The 18,443-nt window shown below is 36.6% G+C and overlaps 1 protein-coding gene across 1 annotated transcript; it reads right to left on the bottom strand.

The window, feature by feature from the left end:
* Window positions 1-8,742: 8,742 nt before the first annotated feature.
* On the bottom strand, window positions 8,743-14,274 carry LOC131330675 (probable beta-1,3-galactosyltransferase 2). Its single transcript, XM_058364349.1, has 11 exons — window positions 13,754-14,274; window positions 11,944-12,040; window positions 11,593-11,666; window positions 11,261-11,469; window positions 11,088-11,151; window positions 10,427-10,499; window positions 10,190-10,310; window positions 9,958-10,045; window positions 9,736-9,861; window positions 9,501-9,610; window positions 8,743-9,215 (listed from the first exon to the last, which is right to left on the bottom strand). Exons 1-11 carry the CDS (start codon window positions 13,861-13,863, stop codon window positions 9,067-9,069), a joined length of 1,221 nt encoding a protein of 406 aa, XP_058220332.1. The 5' UTR covers window positions 13,864-14,274; the 3' UTR covers window positions 8,743-9,066.
* Window positions 14,275-18,443: the final 4,169 nt, after the last annotated feature.

The following is an 18,443-nucleotide window of genomic DNA, read 5'->3' as shown; positions in this document are numbered from 1 at the left end:
CCCAAGCGTAGGGCTAGATCGTCGATAGCATAATAACCGGAAAGTCCGAGATCGTACCCACAGAGAATCAAAAATAGCTTAATCGGATTGTAGATTTTATGGTGGATTGCGGCGTTTAAAACGGCCAACTTGGTTTTGCTTTGAAAGTGGAAATACTAAGGAAAAATACTAGAAAAAAGCTTTATGAACTAAAAGAGGCAAGCCTAGGGATCATCCATCTCTTAAAAAAGGCCGTTATCAGTTCTCGAATATAACTCAAGTGAGAGTCACGACCGCGCGCTCACACTCGGAGGATTTAACTTTAACGACTACAATTATCAAAAGATGTGATTAAACGGAACTAAACCAACCTATTTTTGCTAATGTATCTAACACGTAGGAGACCACGAGCCCTCAGCATGTCACTTGCCAAGACCACTTGACTAAACGACATACTAAAGAGTTAACACCCCTCGCTTAGATCGAAATGGCTAGTTTAGCTTAATTCCGAAAATCATGATTTTAAGCCCGAAGGTTTGAGAACCAAATAACCACCTAAGTCATTGGGAAAGATTAGCCCAAGACTTAGCCAAGAAACTACTCAACTACAGCTAAAAGGCTAGACATGGTAAGAAAATGTAGCAAAGATTTAACCGAAGAAAACGTAAATAAACTTGATTTATGCAAAGATCTAGTCCGTACAAGCAACTTTAATGAACCGAAAATTATCAAACAAGAAAGACTTACAAGTGTTCTTGAAGAAATTAACCTAGAAAGCTTGAAGAACATTAATGGAGTTCCTAGGAAAGCAAGAAAGACTTAGGTCTAAAAAATACTAGAAATGGCCATCTCTTCTATAAAAGGCATACAAGCCTGTTTATAGGGCTTGCAAAATATCCCCTACAAAAGACCAAAAGATCCCTAAAATATTCCACAAGTGGAAACTTTTCATAAATGGAAGGTTGAAAAGTTAACCAAAAATCTGCAAATTTTCCCAGGTTTTACCGGTACTAGAAATGCCTCAGTACCGGTACAAAGCCTTCAAACGGCTGAAAAAATTGAACTCTGGACATCATGTACCGGTACTGGGAGTTGGCCAGTACCGGTACAAGCTCGACAGATTTTTTTGGGCAACTTCGCTAGCTCGCTCCAGACACTCCCGAACTCGGATTTGAGTGTTCTTTGGACCGTTGGAAAGCTTGTCGAGTCTATTTTCTAACCCAAGTGGTTTGGATCAAAAGTAATTTGTACATCAAAAGTTATGACAATTATACCCTCAGCTGGTCGGAAGATAAATTGCTTTGGTAAAATCCTCACATGTCCTTCAATTCCTTTGACCCTTGGGCGACCCGAGCAACCTCCAAACCAACTTTTCATAACTTTTCGGGCACTATCACGGGGTGGCACGTGACCTTGAGTACTTGGTTGCACCCGAAACATTCCTTGGCGTTCAAACACGCCTTATTTATTCCAATTACCTGAAACACACAAAAATCTACCTTACGTGCAATATCGCATAAAAACGACAACATATATGTACAAACACAACATACTAGAGGACTTAAGCACCAAAAATATGCATTATTGGGTGCTTATCAAGGGGTTGAACCCCTTCAAGTAATAATGGAGCCGTCCATGTCAATCTATTCTCTCCTCATCTCTGTCACACTGCCATGGAAATATAGATGGATACAATTTTTAGCAAATATATTTGAACTGATTTTCGCACTCCACTTTTTACTCATGGCGTTCTAATTTTAATGTGAAGTTACTAGTAACTTCATCATAAACAAAGTGGAGCGCTATCAGTAAAAAGTGAAACGCAAATATCAATTTCCATTATGATTTTAATAGTCATTCTATAATTTGTAGAGTTAAAAATTCTACAACACGCCCAAATGTCCAAGCACAAATTTGTTGTGTCAAGCTTTCAATGGTTAAGATCAATTTTTTCAAGTACAATCTATTTCTTCAAATTAAAATCCTCACACTGCCATTGCCAGATTCAATAGGAATATTTATGCACTTCTTTGTCATTGGATAGAACTCGTATATGCATTCAGGTATTGATCTATAGATGCATCTATACATCGGCATTCTCTCTCTCTCTCTCTCTCTCTCTCTCTCTCTCTCTCTCTCTCATACACACATAGTTGAAAAGTAGAGTACCCCAGAATGTAGTCTTAAAGTGCCAAAAATAAAACCAAATATGCGCAAAACCCAGATCCCGAACTCAAAAAAAGACACGAAAATGTTGAAGAAGATTGAAGAAATACAACGAGGTTGTGCTTTGCAAGTGAATGTCGTTCCCGTTGGCTTTGTTTGTACGAATAAATTTTATTTTAGGGACCACTTATTGAATCATAACGAATCTGTTACATGTGCAAACTTTTGTTTCAATACTTATTTCGGGCTAGTATTTTATTGATGATTTTTTACTTTTTGGTTGATACAACCAGGGTCGGCCCAACCCCAAGGCCCAAGAGGTTCAGGTCTTGGGCATTTTAAAAATGTCAAATTTTAGGGACACTCTACTAATTTTTCTTTTTGGATTTGAGTAGAAGTCATTTTTAGCCCAATAAAAAAATGACCCAATATGAAACACAAAAAAAGGCTCATTTGTTATTCTGTGAACCAGTGGTAATAAAAAAGGACCCAAACGTGGTAACAAAAAAGATGGCCCAATCTCTTAGAATAAATACATCTCTATTATAAAAATAGAAGGGTGTATGGACAAATTGTTGGAACGACTTAGATTTATTTAATCCAACGGCTGTAGTGCATCCTCCCACTTCCCGATTAAGTGCCCATGGTTTTCACCTAAATCACACAACTGTCATCCCCTTCCAACCGGAATGCGTAGTGCCGTAGGCACGGGCTAGCACTAGTAGTTTTACAAATAACAAAATATTATGTACTAATTAAAAATTAGATTGTTTGTTTTGAGATCTTTGTTATTTTTGTTGGCTTCTGAAACTACCTACTTTATATAGATACGTATTTTTATATTTTTATTGTGACCCAACCCTTATAATTTGTTTTTGTCATGTATTAGTCAAGGGGATTTAATACTCTAGTTTTGGTTTTCTCGTATTGTGACTGTTTGTTTGTTTTTTTTCCCGTAAAAACTGTCAAGTGTTTAGGACACCATTTTTAGAATAGGTCTTGGGCATCCAAATACCTTGGGCTGGCTCTGGATACAACGTGGTATTTATGTAGTCGCACAATGTAAATTTATATATCTTGATATTCTTCTTGTTTACTTTTGGTGAATTATTTGTACCTACGGCACTCCGAACAAAAACCCTACATTGCTCAATCCATCGATGATCGCCACAGCCGATTCCTTGTTTCTTTTTTGCTGCTAAGCTACCCGATTCCTTTTGATGCATGCTTTAAGCATTATAGAGAGATCAAAACTTGATCTCTTTTACCAAAAATGAAAACTAAATTGCGCACAACAGTGCCATTGCCAGCTCCACCCACCTTGTCAGCCAAAATTGCTGATAAACATCCCCGATCCACTTCCTAATATTATTCCCATTGCACACTTCAAACCCTTACCTAGTATAGCACCTTAACAAAGTATTAGAAAATAATGTGTTTTGGGGTGAAAAAGAATTACTCTCAGCTTCGTCCCTAAATAAGTGTTCGGTGCACAAATTTAGGCCTTACAAAAGATGCACGTTTTTCGTTAAAAAAATCTTATGTTTTTTTTTTACAATCTAATAGAATTCATTGCTATCTATTTATTTGTGAAAAAATTTAATTTTTTAACCAAACAAATGCATCTTTTTAAAGGTTTAGATTTGCGTGCCGAACACTTAATTAGAGACGAAGGGAATAGTTGACACCGTTGATAAAAAAAATTAATGATCAAGCATATCCCAGCTTTGATACTACGAATTACTTTCTCTTTGTCAAGCCTACTTTGCTTCGCTATTCGAGGAGAAACAATAGAAAAAATGAGAGTTAGGAACCAATCACACTAGGTAGTGTTTCAGGTTCCATTCATACTAGTAATTAACTTGTGTACCACAACTTTTTGGTTTTGTTTTTATTCAAAAAATTCGCGTTTGTTAGTTTCCCGCTAAACCTTTATATGATATGGGTTTGTCTTGACGAGAGGAACCAGAAAAGTAAAAAATTATGACTTTGCACAAGTACTTTGGGAAATATACAAGAAAATTTCCAAAAATTGTTGAGCTTTTTTTGGATATTTTCCAAAATTCTAGTGAAAAAATTATAATTTTTTACTTTTTCAATTTCTCTTATCGAGGCAAACCTATATCACATAAAAGTTTGCCGTAAAACAAATAAACACAAATAAAATTTGAATAAAGACAAAACCCAAAAATTATGATGCATAAGTTAATCACTAACGAAAACACCCCCATATGTTATTTTAACATGTTAGAATTCTCGAACAAGATAACGAAATGGAACGACGGGCGTGAGGGTGCGTTCCTGCTTTAAATTAAATGGACTAAAAACTCATGTTTTTACAAATTTCTAGGCAGGTCATTAAATGGACTAAAATATGAGGTAGCAAAAAATACTTTAATGATCGCCATTAGACTGTAGTCCATTTATACTTGCGGAAATGCCCTGATATGCATTAATTCCTACAAAACAGGGATTTTTTTTCCCTGCTTGTTAGAATAGTTAGATTAGCACATTGGAAGACGAGTTGAACTTCAGACCTCATTTTTCCTAGCACCTAAGTGCACTCTCTGACGTCATTAGACCAAACGCCTCTTGGCTACAAACTGAGAATGTCTTTCTAGTTTTTTTTTTTAAATGAGACTTGGGGGAGATTTTTGTTTGGTTTGAGTTTGGAGAGAGGTTCTTGAGGTAATGAATGGATAACGATAGATGGAGAAATTAAATTAATAATTTAAGAGATTTTTTTTTGAAAACCATGCACAGTAGAAGAGTTGATTTTAAGAGACTCAAGGCGAACACAATTAGAGCTGAGTAACGGACACGAATCAAACACGAAGTTAGCAGGTTAGGGTTGAAGTGTTGAACTTTTTTGACACGAAACACGAAAATGACACGACTCGAGAACATGAATTCTAAATGGGTTGGGTTCGGGTTGAACACGCAAGACACGAAATTGATACGACAAACACGGTTACAAATATGTGTCACTCATTAACACGAACATATATATATAATATATGGTATATCTGTAATTCTATATAGAGTTGGGTAATAGACACGATGACACGACACGAACCGGACATGAAATTAACGGGTTAGGGTTGAACATTTTTTACACGAAACACGAAAATGACACGACTCAAGAAACAAGAATTCTAAATTAGTCGGGTTCTAGTTGGGTGATTTGTGACACGAACCCGATTGACACGACACGAATACGACTTGACATGACCTGTTACCCAGGTCTAAACACAATAACTTTGCAAAAAGGGCATGAATTCTTAATGGGGGACCATGTGGTTTAAGTTTCTCCCTAGTTGAAGATTATACTCCATCCGTCTCAATTTGTTTGTTCAATTTGGAGAACTAACTTTAACATTCTACAAATTTCCTTTAAAAACTTTAACTTTCTACAAATTTCCTTTAATTCAAATTTCACTTGTTACTTTAAATCAAGAGAGAAGCATAAAATAGTGTTTTTGTAAAAAATTTATCTTGATGCTTTCAAAATGGACAAACAATTTGAGACATTTAAACGGGTAAAAGTAGACCATCAGTATGGGACCGATGGAGTATGACAAAACTGCACGAGGTCATCTAGGAGAAGATTAAGATAGAAAAACCCCCCTCTCCCCCCACCCCACACACACACAAATTTAGGTTACTGCAATTAGGTCCATCCCTGCTACCACCAAGGCAGCAATTAAAAATTGTTACAACTTTCCTAAGTGGACATAAGAAAGTTAATATGCGTTTGTCCACAATTAAGTCGCATGTTCGAATCAAACGGTACGGAGACGGATATTCCACACCTTGAAGCCACTGAAAGATTTGCCGGTCGTTAACTTCAGGCCTCAAAATTAGTCGAGGTGCGTGCAAACTACACCGGACACCCGGTTATCAAAATTTTTTTTAAGTGCTACAAATTAACATTGCCATTTGAAGAAGCTGAAATATGCGGCAATGACAAATGATCCGGTTTCTCTGCAGTCAACTACAGAGAAGGTTGTGTGGTTTAATTTGAACCATTCATCTTAATAGATTGAAAACAAATTTGAACCATTAAAAATACCATCCGGTAATTGCGATCACTTAAACCGCATCTCTATGGTCCAAAATTGAACTGCAAACAAGCCAAATTCGTGGCAAACCATATAAAAAAACTAGTAGGTCTTTTAGCGGAACCAACATCCTCTGCCCTACCCTCCTCCATAAACCCCAATAAATGAAGAATTAAATGCTCTAGATTAATTGTCTCCCTCCGTGAGCTTTTTTTCAATTCTCACGATTCTTGTACCTTTTTTTTGACAAAACAATATTAAATAATTCCCCAACTTCCTCCTCTGTTTGTTGGGTAGTTGAAGAATTTAATGAGCCTCTTTCAATGCCCACTCCTACCCATTTGCCTTTGCCTTTGCCATTATCTCTCCTCTTCATTTTCATAATTTTCATAATTCCTCTCCACCCCTTATTCGAATATCTCACCTGTGATTTCTCAGTTCTTGGACATGGAGAATACAGGTGCTCTTTTTCAGGTATGTTCTTGATCAACAAGAAACACCTATTAAGAGCAAGTGAGGTTTATTTCCTTTTGCAGTGACCGAGCGTCCGAACAGCTTGCGCTCAACTCGTACTCCTTCAGTTCTTGAACTTTTGATGTTTTGACATTATTTTTTAGGTGTAGGAAACGCCGGTTAAGGTTTTGATGAGGTCGTGTTTGGAGACGCGATATTGGGGCGGTTCAATAAAAAAGCAGTGCTCTGGATATCGGAGCTCTGTTTTTTGATTGAGCCGTGCCAATATCACTAGCCGCGGATCTTAATCTTCAAAGCACCTGTCCTCAGTCACGATCTCTAGGTACTCTCTCTCTCTCTCTAGATTAGTTTTTGTATATCTGGTTGGGGGGGGGGGGGGGGGGGGATAAAGAATTACTCCTATATTTTTGTTTACTTGTAGATGAGATTCGTGAGAATGGAATATATCTAATACGGTTGAGCGGAACTAGGTATTATACCACCCTAGTTCTTACTTTTTTAATAATTAAAAAAAGAAAAAGAAAAAAGAAAAGTGCTTCTGAATTTTGTTGGGGAAGCAGCCTTGACCTTGAGGCAAGATGAATATGGTCTTTGGAAGGCCGACATTGGGACCCTCCTAGCCACCCTATAATAGATATGTATGCTCATGGGGTTCGGGAATCCGGAACTGATATCGTCAACCGTAATCTTAAATGACAGAGTTCCTTCCAGAGCTATTTCAAACGCATGATTGTTCCTTAGTGAAAACGAGCAATGCTTGACCAAATTTTAAACTATTGTTTGGTTCTGAAAAGAGAGAATCCTTGGAGGGTTCTCATATTACAAAAATGGGGAAAAAAAACATACCAATACGTTTTCAAGGTTGATTTTTCAATACTTAAGCAACCACTACAAGTCTTCATCAGTACACCTCTGTTTTCGTAAAGGGGTCAATTTTGACAACTCCATAAATTCAAACAGATTTACTCACGTACGTTAAGTGTTGAATTCCTGTTCCTAAGGATTCTTAAAAATATAAGTACTTATTTATAATTTTCAAACTTAAAAATAATATATTTATAAAAATAAGTTTTTGATATTTTTTACACTGTTCAAAAGATCTGATCGAGATCTATCAAATAAGATTTATACTGAACAAATAAAATATTTCAATAAGTCCACTATTTTTAAAGTTAAAAATTGCAAATAAGTATTTATTTTTTAAGAACCCTTAGAGGAACTGGGCTGACCGTTTTGCTAACTAAATTAAGTACTTATTTTAAAATAAATACTTATTTTTTTGAATAAAATGTGATATATTGTGAAAAAATGACATGTTCGTAAAGGGAAAAATAAGTACTTAAAAAATAAGAATATTAGCGGAACGAGGCTACTATTTTTATCTACAAAAATAAAATCTCATTAATCATAAATATCAAAAGATGAAATCATTACGATAGGTACATTAAGTTCATTCAAACTCAAATCACTTTATGTATTAGATGGGTCATGATAGATCATAATCTAGTGTGAATCATTTCAAATACTCCTTCCGTCCTATTTTGTTGTATCCTTATTACTTTTGGAATGTTCCAAAATAATGTGCTTTTTTCGAAAAATTTCAATTTTGGATGTCCATATTACCATTTTACCCTTCATTTCTCCCTCCCAAATTCAAATCTTGAACTTGATTTGAAAGGAAAGTGAAGCAAATTAATGACATGACAAAAAAAGTTGACAAAAAATCATAAGTTGCAAAGGGGTAAAATGATAAAATTGACACAAAGTCAATGTAATTATGATCTTTCTTTAAATAACGTGAAAGTCAAAATAGGCGCAACAAATTGAGACGGAAGGAGTAAATCTTAATTCTCAAGTATGAGAATTAAATGAGTAATCAAGTAATCACTAAGTCAGACCACATTAAGTAATCACCAAGTCAGCCCACATTATTACACCACATTATTGGACTATCGTACGATTAATTCGTACCCAAAATCCACTTATGTCACGCTAAATTACTAATGCCACACCAAAATTTGCTAGTGCTGCACTAAAACTTACTAAAGGACATGTTGACAACTTTGTGAATACAAGAAGGGCATCAAAGCTAGCTAGAAAGCTTCTATTGAATATTCAGTAGCTACTCATTTGTATACAACAAAACAAAGCAGAACAAGAATGGGCAGTGGGAGAGCCTCTTGCTTACTGCTTTTGCAGCCATCCCTCTCCTCTCTACTAAAATGGAGAAGGTTTGCTTAGCGAGGCCTCCCTCTCTCCTCGATTCCCACCGTGTCGGTATCGTATTTGTGCTCTATCCTACAGCAATGCAAAACATAAAAACATGTATAACATCCCATAAGTTACGATCCTTCCTGAGTTTGGAAGAAATGAAGGTGGTTTTTCCTCAAAAGGAAGCCGACCAAATAGCATTCTCGCCTTCCCCACACCGCCTATGGACTTCCTTAATCCTCTCAACCGATCGACAAATCCCACTGCAGCTCCAGTCGAACGAAGCGACGCATATATTCCCCGCCTGAGCCCTCCACTCGCAATCTGCAGCAACAAAATTTTGCTCTTACCCACATATATTTTGCTCCCACACATAACAAAACTGAATTATTATTTGATAAAGCACTTGTAGATATTTGTTGATTCATCAGATGACATTGAGTGTGGTTCTTGAAATTGAAAGCCCTGTATTACTAGATACAGGATTACTTTCCATTGCAACTCTTGATTAATCAGTATAGAATTTGTGGTCCACTAATAGATACGGAATTTTTTCATATTTTCGCTTTTACTTAGGTGACCTCAATGGTATTTGTATCAAAACTTTACCGGGTGGAGTTCCACAACATAGTCTCCTGTCATCTACATGATGCACATCAAGTCCGATGAACCAAGATCCAAGCGAAACATCCTCATTCGCATACTTGTGCAGTACGTGCCTGAAATAATTACGGACAGTAAACATCAGAAATACATCAAGATAAAGTGTTAGAAAAACCTCTCAAATCTGCATATTGGTTTTCTGATGTTGCACTTTTAACCCCTAGTGAGAGTGGAACTTAACTGGTTCATTGAGATATAAGTAGCCAGATCTTTTGAAATGGCATATAGTTGTCCTGTAGCATGACGAAAATACTTGTTTCCGGTCTCCCCAAATTTCCAATACTCGGGTTCATGGTACCTCACGCCCCTGCTCCAAAGAGTGCACTATTAAGAAACTGAAAGATCAAACAGTTTCTGAACATCAAGTTAATTGCAAGAACTTCAGAACAAAATGTTGGCTTACTTTTGAGCAAGGACAGGACCAGATTTCATACATCCAATATACAACCGTGGCTTTTTCCGGTATCTCGCCAATGTTTCTCCTAGTGTTGCTGGAAAAACAACATGATATTAACCGATGTAATCATGTAACAGTACAAAATGAATTACCGGTGAACCAGCGAACCATCAACTAAGGTTAGTTACTAGTTAGACATAATATCATTCTCATGCTTTCATATCAAGCGCTAAATTACCTATATTTACATGAACGTCATCATCAACTTTGACGTAAAAATCTGCATCCCATAGAGCAACAGCTGCAGCAAAATACGTCTTCGTCTTGGCAGAAAGTTCGAGGTAGCCCTCAATGTGATCCTGCTCACATGATAACAGGAGTAAATGAGAGAAGTATATCCTTAAAAGTAAGCGTAGTTGTGCTGAAGAACAGGCAACAATAAAGTTACAAGAGAGTTGAAGAGACGAAGCATCACCAGCCTCAACAAATCACCATGCTTTCTGTCCTCTGCTTCGATAGCTCTGTCCAGTATACCTCCAACCGTGGCACTGATAATGGAGAAGCAGCAAACTATATCATTCAGCATGTTTTAAAACTAAACTATATCCAATGTTGAATAGCCAAACTTTTAAGCCGAATTGGACTATCTTCCAAATAATCCCTGCTTGTCCAATGTTAGGTAGTGGGATAGGAGGGTGGCAATCCATGCCGTGGCCACTGGCCAGCATTGCCGGTTGCCATGGCTATTTGAACAAAAAGCAGGCTAGTCCCACACCTTATCCCGATTACAAACAAAAGGCACAATGAATGTGCATTATGCATGGAATCGGGAGGAGTCGCAGTGTTAAAACTATATCATCGTAACTAGTAAGTCAAATATGCAATTTCATCCTAAAATGGGGAACAAGTTATTAAATTCAAAGAGTTGTTTATTGTCATCAAAATGGCTTACTAATGTGCATTGACGACTGCATTATACATATAACTAGGCAACACAGGCTTCTCTGCCCCAACAGGAGTACTCAATTCTATCTAACATAATTCAAAATTGGCAGAAGCTTGGCTACCTTAACCCAGATAAAGTCTTAAAGATATTCAAGAATAAAAACGACGTCTAAAGACAACTAGACCCCTACCTATGACCAATGACAAAGCGCATAATCACACCCTTCTCTTCCTCCAACTTCTTTCTCCTTTCACCTATTTTCGAAATGAAATACATCAGATATCACTTCCAAAGAAGCAATCAAATAGGACAATAGAATGCAGAACTTAGAAGGAAACAAAAGAACGAAACTAATTCATGAACCTTGTGGCATCCAAGTCGCACGAACTGAATCTCTTCTTTTCCGGCTGCTAAAGGCCGTATTTATTCCAACCACCATAAAATATCTTCTTTTCCCAGATAATTCAATGTCCTTCAACTCTTCCATAGGAGAGCCAGTGAGAATCGACTCCTGTGCTGCCCTTGCAGCAGCTAATTCCATCTCCAAATTTGAGATAGTTTTATCCAGTGTTCTACATTCAGTTAATGTGGGACTATATCAGGTCTAATTCAAGATCCGCTAAAAATCAGGTCGAAGTATATGACCAAAGGAAAACTCAAATCAAAATAAATAAACAAGCAGTAGCAGAACTCACTGTATATCATGATGTGTCTTTGATACTTCCCCATTCATGTCCTTGGATACACGCCTTACAACCTTCATATCCAACTACAAGGAACCCAATGAGATCAACACAGTCTTAACTAAGAATCAAAATGAACACAATTGTATTTAGTTCGATCAGATGTCGTTATATAGGTTTTTGTTCATTTTTTGTCTTCCTTTTGGCTTGTAACCTTTACCCTTAAACCCTTTTGTACATTTATATTATTGAAATTAAGTTCCCCTTATCCCAAAAATAAAAAGAATCAAAATGAACACAATCATAGATAGTATAGCAAGTGATGCACAATGAAGTGCTGAACACAGGAATTGAAGTACTTACTGATTTTGGATCACAACCCTCTGAAACTAACTTTAGTTCTTCAGCTTCAACTGCAGTTGTCCTTGAAATACTTCTAGACTCGGGCGCTGCCCACATTCTGTTGCCATTTTTTAATCAATCAGAGACATAATTAGACCCCAAACCACCATGACTCACATCTTGCATTTCAGGTGTAAACTATGATATTGGTACTAATCGAAGCAAAATAGTGACGATTAGATGATTATTGCACGGCAGGGTTTTAAATCGCGGTATCAGGAAACAAAATAGTATCGGTGAACTTGTAAGTAAATAACGGTGTCGGAGGTCCAAAATCCCGTTACGTAATGGAGGATACGACACATAATGGCCTTCACATAAAACCCAGTTGATGTACATTTAGTGAATACCCCAGATGATAACTATTACCTCCATCCCAAAATGTTTGTCTAGCCCGCAAAACGAGAACTTAAAAATAATGTATTTCTTTCAAGAAAAAATTCAAACTTTTTTCATAAATTAAAAGAACTCAACGATATCTAGTGAATTATGGAAAAAGTTTTAAATTTTTCTTGTAAAAATTGTATTATTTTTGCATCATCGTTTTACGGACCGGACAAACATTGAAGGACGGAGGGAGTACATGTCATGGGTGACTTATGGAAAAAGGTACCAAAGCACAATAAAAGTTTTGGAGTGTGGAAAAATTTAAGTGTGGTGGTTGTCAGGGGCGTTGCCGCCCATATAAATGAACATGGGCAGCAGAAGAGCATCGTGCAGTAATTAGTAATTTTCCATGGTCCACGAAAACAACTATCGAAGTCAGAAAATGAAATGGACCTTCAATAATGGGATGGTGATGGAAAATTGCAGGAGACCACCAACCACATTTAATTTAACTAGAGTTTTTTTTCCATCGATAACCAAATTTGGGTATCAAGAGGAAAACGGCATCTATTGGGTTTACTGTTCACCTCAAGGGGCTATTTGTTTGATGGAATTTGCGTATCGGATTGAACTATATATATCTATAAAAGAATTTACGAATTCGGTATTCGGTTAAAAAATTTATGACCTGAATCAAATACCTATCGAATACAAGGCGAGCTACGCGTCTGGGGTGTGATACTACTGAATCATTGCAAATCCGTCTCCACTACGTATCCTAAGTGATGATATATATAGTATTCTTTAACTGTTAGTCTCGGCAAACAAACAAAATCTATAGGATTGTGCAGCACATAGCTAGAATTCCAAATCATATCTATTTGTTATCATTTGCCGAAGGTATGAGAAAGCTCAGGAGGACCAGTAATATGGTGTGCAATAAAAATTCGAAAGCCTCGAATTCTAGAAAAATGAATCTACTAATGACCATCTTTTTCAAATTTTCTTCTTTTTTTTTTTGGAAAGAGATTATTGAACGATACAAGAGGGTGTAAAGATTACGGCGCGCAATAATTTAGGAAAATAAAGAAATGATGAGTGATTGGTGTCCGGGATTGTGCACACCTAGGACTAATCCATACAGTCCCTTCCACAACCCAACAACCGTTTCAAATGCGTAAACGTGAGGTGAGGTAGCCCAAGAGTTACTGAGAAGGAGAATAAAAAATACAAACTTGTTTTTGGTGTTTTCAAGAAAAGAATTACCTTAATTACACAATTCAATAAGACGTGAAAAAATTATACATCAGGTGAATTGAGATCTTAGAAAGAAAAATTCCCCAACAATTTATTGCTGAAAAAAGACATGAATTGTGGAAGATATATCTATACAGAAACTGAATTACACATACATATATAGAGAGAGAGATGAATATATACATACCTGCTGGTGAAGAGCATTCCAGCACAGAAACTGCCAATACAGAGCAAAAAGGTCCATTTCTTGCACAAAACATCTCTCGAAGATTGCTCTCCTCTGCTCTTGACCGACATTTTATTGCAAAAAGATCTCTTCAGAATCCAAGAACCAATTGTTTTTATCAGCAAAAATCCATATCCAAAACAGAGAACAGACCCAGGAGCAGAGGAAGCCCTTAAGTACTCCAGAATTCAGCAACAAGAATCAATCAAGAAACAGAGAGCTTTTTTGGAGCGAAATTTGAGGAAGATATGCTGTGAGAGCGAAAGGGGTAGAGAGAGAGAGAGAGAGAGAGAGAGAGAGAGAGAGGATTATGCCCTGTTTTTGTTCCCTTCTTTATCCTTTGCTTTTGTTCCTTGCTCTACTCTCTGCCTATAAGTTCCCTCTGTCTCCCTCTCTTTCTCTCTCTCTCTCTAGATTCTCTCTCTCACACTACACTTTGCAGGGAAGGGACTTCGAGCACCAGAAGTGAGTGAGAAGAAGACCCACTAACCGCCCTTGTCATATACCGAATTTACTAAGAGGTCCCTCGTCGGACCTTATTATAGCAATGATCCATTGCAACAGTTTGCCATACCATACCGACATGATTGCTCTTTACAACTTTACAATATATTGCTTTCCAAAAAAATCCTCGTAAACGTAGCATTGGAGATTACAAACTTTTAACTTAATACCAGTGAGTTTAAGACCTTAAACTTCTATGTAGGGTGAATTACGAATATTGATGTTCAACAAATTTTTTTTTTTTTTTGACATTATTTTTTTACTTTCCAATTTTGCTAGTCAGGTCAGGAAGAATACGTAATGTAAAAAATTGACACAGGTACATTAATATATATTACTATAAAAAAAAGAACAAAAGGACAGGACAATTAACGTAGTTTATGCCAAATTATCCTTCATTATGCTCTCTCTTTGCGTTGATGTTGCAAATAATTAATCTAGACTAGCCTTTAAAAAAACAAAAAAGAGAAAACGCGAGAAGATGGAAATTAAATCTCTGATCTCGCGTATTAAAGTACTCCGTTATCTAAGTTCGAATCACCAATGAGATACTTATATTTACTTACAAAGCTACTAATGATGACAGACTTTTATACTTGACCCTAATAGGATGAACTGTTAATGGTCGAAAATTCAATAAAATATTTCCAATGATGGGTGTGTGTGGATCTGTACCGTGTAAGCCCTAGAAGGGTTAGGTGAGCTGCAATGTGCTCTTTTTCTATTCCATTCCATTATTAGCTGACAAAATTTTGGGGGCTGGCAGTCAAATGGTTGTTATAATTAGGAGTAGTTTATAAGGAAAATCTTTTAGTGAGCTTAAATGTGGAAACAATAACAAGATTTAAACTTGATGACAGATCGAGTGCCCTTGGATTTGACACTTTTTCCATGTGTTGTGGCATAAAAGCGTTTTCTACTCCAGCTCAAGAAGCACAAAAAAGGATACAGTTATCACTCGTGGATAAAAAAAAAAAAAGCCTGTAACTACTCTAAAATAGTGCAATTTAACTTGGGATCCATTCTTGTAACTTAATTTTCTTTTTCTGTTTTTGTGTGTTTTTTGTTTTGTTTTTAAAATTTTTGTTAGATTCACGTCGTGTTTCTTGGATTAATTAATCATTCGTCTCGACTAAAAATGTCTAAAAAGTATAAAATTATGACGGAAAGCAAAAAAATATTTCACTAAAGACGAAAAAAGTATCAAACAGCTATCTTATTTATCTAAATTGCAGTCTTATTTGAATTTTTTCAACATCGGTTCATACTTTTATACTTTTTCGATTCGCCTCGTCGATACGAACGACGATTAACCCCAAAAATTACGATGAAAAGCTAAACAAAAAGTTGCAAAAAATTTTAAAAAATATATCAAAATAAGTTTTAGACTTACAAGTTTACATAAACTCAGCCTTAGTTATAAACTGCTCCATACTCCATAACTTACAATTGCCAAATGAGAAAAAGTTATATTCGGATCACCCGATATATATATATATCATTAATTTAACTAGTGTATGGGCAATCAATACGGTGAAGCCACGTCAGCCACCAAACGTAGATTACAGCTTTTGCACACATAGGATGTGGTGGAGTCGTGGAAAACGGTGTTGGACATCACGCGGCGTTGTCCCAAAATCACCAAATAATTTTTCGACATTGTTGATCAAAGGCACGAGAAAAATAGGCCATGAAATACTTCCATGAGGGGCACCTTACCTTGTTCAATAATCTATCAGTCTCCCATCTATCGATTCCATCCCCACATGGATGCTGCAAAAGTTTCTACATGATTGGGACCCCAGCTCATGAGCTATCCTGACACGTCCCATTATTCGGTGAACCCATTGGCTTAAAACTTTTTCATGATTCTTTTCTCACCAACTCGAAACGGACATCCCGTATCACATTTCACGCTGACGAGGGCATTTCAGTCATTTACCAAAAATGGTAGCTGGGAGCTGAATTCTCTCTCGTCTACAATTGTAACTGGACTCCAGTTAGGGATGGTAATCTCGCCAGAAACGTTGGTTACCTGAACCAAACCGAATTGATTGGTTCGGATTTTAACTGAATTTTTAGCTATGGTTTTGGTTTTATTTTTTGATTTTGAAAAACCGGCCCGTTGGGTTATGGTTTTGGTTTCATGTGATAACCAGCACCGAAAACCGAACCAAACCATAACCATAACCAAATTGCATCAAAATTATGCAAATACCCTTATATACATAGCTATATATAATGATATAGAGCTGGAAGATTCATGCCTAGCTTGCTCGCGAGATATTTTTCATTTGTCTTATATTAATTTGTGATATATAGTCTAAATATTATGTGTTGTTAACATAATTAAACTCTTTGCTTTTTGGTTAAATTTGATAGATATGAATATTAAAAATTGGAAGCTGGAATTTGATTATGTTGTGTATTAGTTTGTTGGAAATTTTATGTTACTTTTGTGTTGGATAATGGATATTTAGTTCTTTGAACCTATGGTGTATTATTTAGTTGGGTTTTTTGTGTTTTTAACTCTATTAAGAAAGGTTGACCACTGATTTTGGTGAAAAATCGAATCGAATAAGTAACTGTGGTTCTGGTTATGGTTTAGATAAAATGAAAATTGCCGGTTTCGGTTACGGTTTCGGTTTTAGGCTTATGTTTCGGTTATGGTTTTGATTTTGCCAACAACGTACATAACCGAACCGCACCATTGCTATCCCTAATTCCAGTCCAATTCACTCAATTTCGGGCTTTTAGTATTTTGGATCCGGCTGTGACCACATGGGTTGTTATAGTGTTGTACTACTATAACCTCTCGTTTTTAACTTTTAGACATTAGTACAAAAGTTTTTAATAATTTTTCTTGAGATAATCAAGTTTTGGTGTCCCGGCACTCTTATTCACCCCATATTTCGGTGAGGTTTATATCCTTAACCAAGTCCCACATAAATATGTGGTGCACCAAAACAACCCAATAATTTTTTTGTCGTTAATTTGGAGTGATAAGATGGATTAGATTACTGAATGTCGGCGAAAAAAGTTACTACAAAATCTGATCATTCCTGCAAACTAGGTTAGTAATCTAGATTAAGGCGAACCTAATTACTTTTAAGGTTCAGAATTCATATGCGCTCGAATTTCAAAAAATACTCATTAGTCATTCCTATATGAAGTACAACAAAATTAATGATATAATAATTGTACATGGCAGTATCACAGAATTAGCCGGACAAAAATACCCGGCCCTGACATTACGCTACCAACCAATTTGCTCTCACTTGGGTGAAATATAGTCTAGTAAAGAATGCAAGATTAAACTGATCAAGAACAGATTAAAAAAAAGTGCATGATATTTACACTTACAATGCAATGATTTTTTATTTTTATTTTTTTGAGGGGTGCAATATAGTTTCATAAAGAGTGCAAAATATCTACACTAATGGTGCAATCGTGTTTTATTGAGGGAGCAATGTTTATGTTTCCCCAAAACAAAAGGTGATTAAGACATTACACTGCCAATCCATTTGTCCTCACCTGGGTGCAATATATTGACACTCACGGTGTAATGATTTTTTCATTTAGAGAGCAATCTATACATGAAGAGGCCGGGCGACTGGAATGGGGTATATTCAACTTTTAACATACCCGGCCGGTTCCATGTATGCACAATTAATAGTCCTTCCCATGCCAAGCGCAATTCCATAAAAACCTCCCCATGCGTTCGCAATTCTTAACCCCAACTCCCCGTCTCCCACCTAAACCCAATTTCCACTTTTCCTAATGCCAACACCATCTTAGAATTAATCTTAATGGTTGGTACGTACATATGGTTGGTCAAACGTTTAATGGTTGGTACGTACATATGGTTAGGGGCGAATGTTTGTAGGGAAGATCGGAATTGGGAAGGTGGGGTAGAGAACCGCCGCCACCAGTAGTGTGGCTTTCTACTTTTGCTGCTCAAACATAGTTTTCGGGTTTTATTTTTCCCAACTTGGCATATATGATCAAAACCTAACACATTATGATTTCCAGATATAAAAAATTCAACTTCTCTTCCAGTTGGCCTTCTAGCCCAATCATTAGTACGGCTGCAGCGAAAATCGAAAGGACCGCTAAACCGGTCCAAACCAAACCAAACCGTTCATTT

This window comes from Rhododendron vialii, chromosome 6a (genome assembly GCF_030253575.1).
Source record: "Rhododendron vialii isolate Sample 1 chromosome 6a, ASM3025357v1".
NCBI classification, from domain to species: Eukaryota; Viridiplantae; Streptophyta; class Magnoliopsida; order Ericales; family Ericaceae; genus Rhododendron; species Rhododendron vialii.
The sequence above is the reverse complement of the archived record's forward strand: the minus strand, read 5'-3'. Positions and strand labels throughout refer to the sequence as shown.